At 37.2% G+C, this 10424-nt stretch overlaps 1 protein-coding gene across 1 annotated transcript in view; it reads right to left on the bottom strand.

The window, feature by feature from the left end:
* Window positions 1-5878: 5878 nt before the first annotated feature.
* The window catches only part of ATP11B (ATPase, class VI, type 11B), a 55111-nt gene continuing 50565 nt past the window's right edge, over window positions 5879-10424 (bottom strand). Inside the window, exon 29 of the mRNA XM_009321718.1 lies at window positions 5879-6947. Within this exon, the coding sequence (XP_009319993.1) occupies window positions 6866-6947 (82 nt within the window). The 3' untranslated portion in view covers window positions 5879-6865. The remainder of the gene's footprint in view (window positions 6948-10424) is intronic.

The following is a 10424-nucleotide window of genomic DNA, read 5'->3' as shown; positions in this document are numbered from 1 at the left end:
TTCTTTTTTTTTTTTTTTTTTTTTTTGGGTTGGGGGGGGGGTTTTTTTCTTTTTTTTTTTTTAAATTTTTTTTTTAGGGGGGGGGGGGGGGAAGTATCGAATACTTGTCTTCTGCATAAAATACACTTTATGGGTAGGTCTTTGTTTTGGGGGGGGGTGTGTGTGTGAAATCCAAGAGCTGCTGCAACACCTTGCCTACTGCTTACTCTAAATGTTTAGAAGTACAAAAGGGAGCTGATCTCTTCCAGCTATGCTGCACTGACGTTACCTCGCACGTGAAGGAAGACACCGCACACAGCGCATTTGTTGTTTAAATATGGTTGGAGACTACCGTACATACCTAAAGTGATTTTTTTTTTAATTGATCAACCTGTTAATAAGTAACAATGACTTACTGGCTTCAAAACTGTTTTACAATGAAATCCGTACTGAGAAATCCTTATTTAAGAAAGATATAATTTTTTAAGAATGCATTTAATAAACTTTTGTCATTCATACTTTATTTAAATAATGTTGCCAGAAGTCTCTGTAGATTTTATTCGAGTATGGTACACGGAGTCTAGTTTTTAAACCCACGGTGCCGTTCAGTCCTCTGAGCTCTCAAAGAGTAGACCACACCATTAAATACTTGATGAAATTATAATCTTATCTATCAGTAAGGTATCTAAACACTACGAGTTTTGCTCCTGACAGTTTAAACAGACACCTGTAACTCAAACCCAAGTCTGGCATTTAAACTGGTACAAAAAAATCAACTCCCTGCTTCTGGAAGTTCTTCCAGTAACTTGTATTCAAGTTCTCAATTTAACAAAAGCTGCCTAACTGTAATTTGAATGTTTTACATGAAATTACAACTGTTTCCTTTCTAAACTCAGTTCTATGTCTTTGGAGTGCAAGATTTCAAGCTCTCCTTCGTTGAAGAATTCAGAGGACAACTGGCAAGGGTGAGAATGAGAAAGCTGTACATCAAATTAGGAACAGGAAGCCACCCAGAAAGCCTGCGAGAAGATGGAGCTGTAAAGGCTGCGGCTGGGCAGCCACGGAACACTCGGTTCCGTCCGCTGTTGGAGAAACAGGAACGAAGCCCATGCTGGAATTCATCACTAAGCACGCCTCATGGCAGGCTCCACTGTGAGCTGAGCTATTGGGCCAACTGAGTGCAGCTGCTGGGGGGACCCCCCCTTACACACACCTCTGTGTGTGTGTGCGCACACACGCGCTCTCCATGCTCACATCAGTGCTCACAAGTGTCTGTCTGTGATCCATGTCGGTGGCCGTGCACATCTGTGTGTAGGTACTGTATGTGCGCGCCTGCTGAGAATGTAGCATCAGCCTTGCTACTGAACGATCCTGGGCACATGGAGCAGCACGCCTCGCTTTTCTCTGGCGTATTTCCCTCTAATGTTTACATAATTAAAACAATGACTCAGCTAGAAGTGAAAGTTTTATTTAATAAATATAATTTTCATAAACTGTTTTTAAAACAACTTCTACTGACCAAGCTGTACAATAAGCAAGCACACCAACTCGCTGTCAGAGAACCAAAAATAACATGAGGCAGCCACAGTGTCAGAGGTCCAAAATTCTTTGTACTAATTATTGCTACAGTTTCCAGTTGTCAATGCCCCTTATCTGCCTAAAATTAAGGATCAACATCTTTCTTTAAAACGGTACTTCTTGCAAGATGAGATCATTCAAGTTCTTTTCTTCAAAAAAGACACCGAACTTGCTCACACTTCAGTGAAAAAACAGGAGTCTAGATGATTTGTTGGTTTTGTATGCATAGGACTGGAACTCGCTTATGGGACCGTAACTGGGAATTTTAAAAATGTTTTCTTTGCTGCAATAATGGTATCTTAGTCATACCTGAAAGTAAGTCTCATTTTTAACCATTTTCCGCTTTCTAAACGATACGCCCCATGGATTATCTTTTATCATATTGCCAAAATGTAAAGAGGTTGAGAACCTACTGATGTATGAAATAATTTCCTTTGGAACTGCTGAGGAAAAATTAATATACACCACAATATAGGTGCACATCAGGGTTTCTTTCAGACAAGTCACACTTTGCGTCATAAATAGCAGTATATTTCATTTCTTTCCCCTTCATGTTACATACAGAGGCCCCTCCTGTTTTATTCATGTCTATGCATTTATACAAACTGGAAACAACAAAAAAAGTCGTATCTACAGTGATGACAGTTGTACGTACTTATTGTAAAACGTCGTCGTCGTGTGGCAACAGCTAGAGCAAGGTGAATACTTCAAAGTGATGAGAACATGCCTTTGAACGGAAGCCACAGAAGCGTGGGCAGCACAAGGTCTTGCTGTTGAGTTTTTTCTGATGACTTTACGAGCAGTATTTAGCTGAAGGAAAAAAAAATCTATGGAAAGCAAAAGCTTTGCAAATACCGATGCGAATGCGCTTCTAAGACGACTGACGGCAAGAGTTGGTACAGCCATCTTCAATCTTTCCTCCTCCTGTTATAAATTGAGTCATTCCAATAGAGAGCAGAAACCAGACAAATCATGCCACTGGAAGCAAACAACAGAAGCAAAGAACATACAAAACAACCAACAATAAAAACATTCACAGAAAAAAACCCAGATCTGCAAAGAAGAAAGTCTAGCTGGGAAATAGTTTAGGAACAGAAAAAAAGTCCACAATTAGTCGGTAATGACCGGTCCGCCCAGCTCTAGGAATAACTCCCTTAGAACAGCGATGTCTGCGTAACAAGGCAGTGGCAATGGTGTGAGAGTCACTGGGTATTGTACACCACGAACAGACAACCTCAAAATGAACGGTCAGAGCACATTATCATTGAGCACTTTTGAACACCGAATTTCACCAAAATTACTAATATTTAGAAGTCCCGAAGTATCAGATAAAACTATTAAAAATAATGCAGACTACAGCTCTGAGACATTTCTAACACTAGAAAATGAGGTTTTTTTCATACTGTTTTTATGACAGTATAGAGGTTATACTGCCATAAAAAACCCCATGTGTTTGAGAGTATTACCAACCATTTCCAGTAAGAAATTAGAGTTGCCTAATACGCATTCTAAGTTGCATAATCTTGTCTCAAATCATCTTTTGCACTACAAAACGAAATCATTCTGAAAATGTAAAGCCAAAGTTTTGAGCATTCCTTCCTTTGCATTTGTTCCCCCTCCCCCTCATAACCTTAAAAAATATACAGAATATTTACATTTTAGTTTGTGAAACAATTCAGAGCATCTTCCCACTTAATCTTTTCCACTGCACTCTTTAAAAAGCCTAAGTTTGGCAACTAAAACTATGTTTTTCTAGGTAACAAACCCAAACCCTATTTTTCAGAGCAAGAACTAAAATGTGCTGAGAACTCAATCCTGTTCTGAAGGTGGCTATGGAGAAGGTGCTTCTTCAGAGACACTGCATAGTAAAGTGACCATACACCACTCTTGCTTTTAACAAAGAACATCCACTATAGGCTTTCTGCCATACCTTATGGATTTCAAGGCTAAGAGGTAATTCTAAAACATTTCCTCCTATGGGAAATTCTCCCTCACCCATTCACACTCTAAATCAGAGATGAATGCTAGCGTTACACTGAATTAGCTGCATTTTGTTCAGTCTTCTTCATGAAGAATTCTACACTGTACCCAATGCACAGTGAATGGTTTCATACACTTTAGCTGTCAAAGAAATACACAAAATCTTTCTTCCTTCAATAGAAGCAATTTTAAAAGATTCGTGACACCAGTACAAAAACGCAGTCACTTCTTCCATCCAAAATATTTGTCAGACCAAAAAAATCTGGTCTTAATGCAAACCAATTCTACGTTCTTACTAAATGAGAAATTACCGATTTAGATTTACTGCAAATAGAAAAATATACCTTGGCAGACAGATGGATTCTTAAGTTCTTCCTGAATTGTTTAAATGCATGTTTCTTCGGTAACCTTACAAACACTGGGAAAAGGGAAAGTAGGGGCAAAGGGAGAAGAGGAGACGGAAGGTTTTAAAGAAACACATAATGAACGTAAATTATTCTTCAAATACAGGACTGTGCTTCTTTTGTGCAAATATAATTAACACGTTTCTGTGGTAAAAGCCAAAATACTACACATATCTGGAGAGCTGAGCCAATCTAAATGCTTGGAGCGGGGTTGTATATCAAAGCCTCTGCCTTCTACTATACAAAATTAGCCACAGTTTATATTTCAATACACGACACACTAACCACACAGAGTAATGAGGTTACACGGTCACACAAGCTGACTGGGTGATTAGAATGCTATGGCTGACATGGACAAACAAGTGACGCACTATGATTTAGATGTAAAAGATGCAGCTAAACAGCAGATATCTGATTAGAGTATTTCAAAAAATTCTTTATGTCCTAGATATCCATGGCAGCATGAAGACTCTTAGAATGAGAAACTACTAGGAAGTTAAAAACAGATTTAATATTATATATATGACATATAAAGTAAGTTACAGGAGTGGGTGAAATCCAAGTGTATTTTGTTACTACTGCACATCTGGATAAAATTTTTCTTGGGGACCGGAGAGATGAGAATCAGTTTATTGCCTCTCCGCATAGGAACCAGGTTTCAAACTATGTGCAGTCAGATGAGTCACACGTTGATACCTGTTACACAAAGTATGCAAGACTCGATTTTCAGTGATTCTTAATCATCTGGACACTCGATGTGGGGATCTAGTGCACAACTGCAATTTTCAAGCTTAAGCTTCACTGCACTTAGGCATTTGAAGGCATGATACAGATATGAACTATGAACCCTGAATTAAACGCTTATTTAAAAGGAAAATTTGCTATATTTCCATTTTGTTTCTTCTGTTTCATAATTCAGTTTTAGAGCGTCTTAATCTGCGAACTGGTCTTCAGCTATGCCAGTGGGACAAAAACCTCATGTACTGCACGTTCAAGTCACTACGAGTTTCAAAACAAGGTTGCAATGACAATTTCTTTACTACACAAACGTTGCCTTGAACAATGAGATCTTGAAAATCCCACACTATCTATCTGCAGCCTTCAGTTTAGTGAAGCTTCCAGTCATTAACGCAAAAATAAAGTTCCAAAGGAGAACTGAAGTAATACCGGTTAAGGTCATGAACAAGAATAACGAACAGCAGAGCTGTTTATAGGTAAGGAACATCCGAAGCATTTGATACAAGGAAAGTCAGACCTCTCGAACACTTCCTCTTCTGCAGCTCATGGAACTCGGGAGAATTTGGGACCATCATAACAAGAGGGATACACTCCTCTGGCAGCAGCCCAGGCCCCACTGAAGTGTCATACCAGGAGGGTAAGATGTGTCTGCCTGAATTATGAAATAAGAAGTATTTGCCATGTAATTTGCTTGGGAGACAGCACTTAAGCCAACAGTGGAAACTTGTGCAGGCAGGCTGAAAGCAGCTAATACTGGTTTTGTCCAAATCCTACACTTAACCACATCTTTATTAGAGTTCTTGTAGGTGTTATTTACAGTCTGAGTTCAATTTGCAGTTTGTTCCACCCAGGGATAGTTTTAATATACAGCTTTACATCTTTGCCTGACAGGAAGATTCTTCCAATTATTGACGGGACTTCAGTGTCAGAGGCTGACTTCCAATTGGATTCCCAAACAAGGGTCTAGAAGCAGCAGCACTTTTACCAGCCTCTAGCCATAAAAATTGCCGTACCTAAGGCAATGCTCTACGGATGTCCCTGGTGGCAGCACCTCCATTTTCTCTCCCACATCTAACGACAACCAATAGGTTTAGTCATCCTAGCTGAATGAACAGGCAAATGTTGCTACCCAGCCCCAAACACGCAGACACGTTTATACTGGGACAATAGATGTACCTGCAAGGCGTACCATTCAAAGCTCCATCTGTGCGATTTGTTTTTATTGGCATACTTAGGTATCAAAACATTGCCATCAATGTCTCAGATCCTTCAGATATATGAAGATAATTAAGCATTAATTGTATCTTCAAAGTACAACGTGACCAAATATAAATACAGGAAACAGAACAAAACATGCAAAAATTCCCCAACTTTAAAAGGATTAATTAAAAAAATTTATGCTAGTGAGAATTCTGTACAAGCCACCAATTCTTACACATTTTTCCATGTCAAGATCAAGAATTGTTAACAAGACACACAGGGCGTAATAAAAGATGACGGGCTTCTTTAAGAGAACAGTGAACTGTAATATCCCTTATTATTCCAAATTATTGATTTGTAAAAGTTAAGTGTTTTTCAAAGCAATGACTAGAATATTGCCACTCATACACCAGCATAAATATCTGAACTGTATTTAACTCTCAAAAATTACTAAACTGATTGCTTATAGGATATAGTAACTGTCCATGGAAATAACAAAATTGACATGCAAGCTGCTAAGACAGCAACTGTAAGAGACAGCTCAACATTAACGCGTGTGTTTAAAGTGAAGGGTCATCATGAAAAATGCAACTTCTAAAACCTTCATTGTGCAAGTTCAGTTCTATTGGATCACTCGGATTTGGGAGGAGAAAGGTTTTGTCACTGCGCTATAGTGACATCTCAAGTATCAAATGCAGGATTCCAATCTGCTCATATGGTAACAAAAAAGATTAAATGGTCAGAGGTAAAAGCGTTCCTTACAAATGAAAATTATATAGCAATTTGTGGATATAATTAGAAAAAAAAATACTGGAAGCGATTACTGTCCAGATGACTTATGCTAGGCCACAAGACAAGCCATGGTTTGTACTTAGAAGTCATGCTAGTCTTTTCTAGGGCAGGGATGTAGCACTGAACCGGTTTCAGAACCTATTATAGTGTGTGAGCACCACATGGCTTCCACAAGGCATTTACAAATGTCCCTGTTAACAAGTGGGCGAGTCCATTGTGGAGAGAGTCAAGATGCTTCTGTCGTTGGCATAGAAGGGATCCGATGAACTCCATGATCTAAAGTAACAATAAAAGAAAAGTTTGGCTGACTGGGAACTTACAATCTAGAGGTGAGGAGAAAAGTCTATGAAAGCAAAAGATAAAAAAGTGTTATGAGATTAGGCAAATGTTACTCTTTAAAAGACTAATCTATTAATCTCATGTCGGTACCTGCAATTCATTCAAACCTTTGAAAATATACTGCAATTAATCATGCCAACTATGCAATTAACAATTCTATGTTTACCTTTCTGGCAAAGTTTACTCACAGATACAGGTATTTTCATCACTATGAACTAAAATGACCAGAGGTTTATATGCCAGTTCTACAACTAAAGTTTTAATACTGTGCCTCAAGGAAAATCTGAATGCTGCATGTGTAAGTTGAGGCACTGTGAATGCCACAATTTGATTTGGCCTAAGGTCATTCTAGTAAAGCCTTGTGGTACGCACAGCTAACTGTGGTAACCCAGTACACCGGTTAACATATCTTATGTTAAGCGTCCATGCTGTCTAAAGTTACGGGTAGGCAAAACTTATCTACAGCCATGAATCTATTTCATCCCTTAGTGTTAAATTTAAGTTAAAATTTAAGGCATCAGGAAAACTACTCAACATGTCACAGAGCTTTTGATTAAGATGGGATCTCACAACGTCTTTCTCTTAAGGACAGATTACTACTTAGGAAGAAATACTGTTCTTGGTTGAAGAATATTACAGGACTGTATGTGAAAAGCTGAAAAACAGAAGGTTGGAAGGCAAGAATCAAACTATAACAAACTTATCCTCCAAATTTGCCTCTGTCAGAAATCTGCTGTTTCTTTAGAACTTTTACATGTGGTGCCTTGACACGAGTACCACTAATGGGAGATCTGAACAATTCATTAATGAATCCTACTGTACAAGAATGTATGTGATCCCACATTTTTAGTATTTTAGTGACTGACAAGTTGACAGACAATTTAATGGAACACACAAAAATGCATTTTATCATACCGCAACACACATTTTCTATTCTAACTGGTGAACAAAGCTATATAAAATACTTCTCGAATACATTTTACAAGCAGTAAATTAAGTACAAGAGACTATATTTCTGTGGCCCGCTACTCCAAGCATTTGTACAACTTTGATTCATCAAAGTTTCTATCAAATTTTGATACCATGTTTGATTTCATGTTCAGTTATCATATTTGACAGAGTATCATATTTGACAGAATATCAGGAGCACAGAATACAACACAAGCTAGCTACAGCAACATTATTTAAAAACAGTGCTCTTCATTCTACAGCACTCTCAAAGACAACGTATTGCAGCTACCTCCCGGTTGAATAAGCAGCTGTTTTAATACAGCCCAAGTACGCAAAAGACCATCCTGCTTGGGACACTGCAATCTTCTGAAGATACTAGCTGTAGGTAAAAATCAAAGCAGCTCAAGCTCGTGAATAAAGGTTAAACAATTTTACAAGCATTTTGAAATCACCAAATAGATTTCTTAACTGTACCTTCAGCATTTCACAACTTTTAACTGCCTCATGTGATTTAAGCAGTTAGTACATTAAAAAATAAACAAAGACTTTCACACACCACTAGGAAAGCGTAGGGGAAAAAATAGTCTTAGTACCTTGACTTTTAGATTCGGTTTTAAGTGTCAATGCTGAGTGGAAGGAACTGAAGTCATTGAAGAAAGCAAGTAAGACTGAAATTTAAAAATGTCTTTTCTAGTTGTACTGTACATAAATTTAAGTGAAACTAGAAGATGGTTCAAAGTACTTTCAACCAGAGGCAGAAGCAAAAACTACAGAACTTCAATCCCTTCATGTAGCACCAAGATAGTTTTGCATATTCATTAAACATAATACTAACTTCCCTATTCTAACAACTCCAAAATTATTCAGCTAGATGGAACTTAATCTGAAAATTACATGAGGTAAGCAGACAAAAAACCTGAGAAAAAGCAGTCTTCAAAAAGTGTTTAATATTCTGTCAAATATGAATTATCTTCCATAAAAAATTGTTAGTTCTTAAAGAAAGAAAAATTGAGTGGAAAAAAGAAGAAATTGTAAAAATGTAAATGCATTGCAGAAAATAAACACAGAATACCTACCTTATAAGACTACACGTCACTAAGGCAAATGTTAACTAAAAGTCTGCCCTAATTAGATAACAATAAATGAAAAAAAGTAGCATAAGAAGTTCCTCATTTGGAAAGTGCAGTTTTACAGAGAAGTGGAAAAAAACCAAAAAAAACTTAGAGCAACTGCTACCAAAATGTTGATTTTTAGACCAATTAAATGCTCACCTTGTAGATTAAAAATTCTATTAAATTGTTTATTTTATACATCATGCCCACTTTCTATACAGCAAGAGTTTGAATTAAAAATGTACTTAATCATAACAGTTCATTTTTCATATGGAATGAAATATTTTGCATAATCATACCCTAGATTTGTAGAAACATTGAATAAATTTCATAAGCAAGCCAGAAGAGAGAAATTGACTGAAACCACCGACACTGTGTTCAACACGAGTTCAAAACAGAGGTGTACTACATACCAAGTCAATACCTAAAGGCAGAATCGGAACTGACAAAGCTTGTCAGTGAAAATTACCCACACAAGATTTTATACTGACTGAATGATATCACAACCAAAAGGAGACAAAGTTGTTCAAATACAAAATGAGTTTCCTTGAAATTGTGTGAAGTGCAACTTTTTCAGGTTTGCCTTTTGACCAATGAAGGACCATGATATCATTCAGGGACTGAGAGATTACGATGTACACAACACTATTTTTATTTCTACCCCCAAATATTTCCATGTTTGTTAGCTATCCCTTCTTATTTGGAAATGGGGAGATGGCACGTTAGCAGATTTAGTAAGAGCTTTTCTCACAGTTATGCTGACTGCAAGAGCAGTACTGCTCCTTAGACATATTTGATTACTCTAACGTGCTTTTATCCCACTGAGGTTTGTTTCACACGTGGTTTGTGAAGGAAAAAGATTTATTTAGCACATACTTCGGAATGGCACACATGATTTTGACAATATAACTCCTAGAACCAAAAAAAGTTTAAAATTCTTAGAACCTGAAGGCTCTGTTCTGTCAATTACTCTGATTTTAGAAATAGATTATAAAAGTTATACTACAAAAATATTTCATCTTCATATCAATCAATGGCTGAAAGATTTAAAGACTCTCCTTCTAACAATGAAGTTATATTTAAAGGGGTGGGGGGGAGTGTGAGCCTTTTGTATATCTTCAGGAGTAATGCAAGCTCCAAGGTAAATATTTGGAGGTTGTACATCAAGAACCAAAGGGAAAAGTCTTTCAACTTTACAAACAACTCCTGATTTGTGAAGGCAAAAAAAAAAAAAAGAATCATAAAAAGGAGAACAAAAAAAGCAGCAAGGCTTGATTTTTCTAAAGAGAAGAATGTACAAATCAAGAGAAATTATGATAGATACAACACAAGAACTTCTAGTAAGCCAAAC

Source organism: Pygoscelis adeliae, unplaced genomic scaffold (genome assembly GCF_000699105.1).
Source record: "Pygoscelis adeliae isolate BGI_AS28 unplaced genomic scaffold, ASM69910v1 Scaffold223, whole genome shotgun sequence".
In the NCBI taxonomy this organism is placed as follows: domain Eukaryota; kingdom Metazoa; phylum Chordata; class Aves; order Sphenisciformes; family Spheniscidae; genus Pygoscelis; species Pygoscelis adeliae.
The sequence above is the reverse complement of the archived record's forward strand: the minus strand, read 5'-3'. Positions and strand labels throughout refer to the sequence as shown.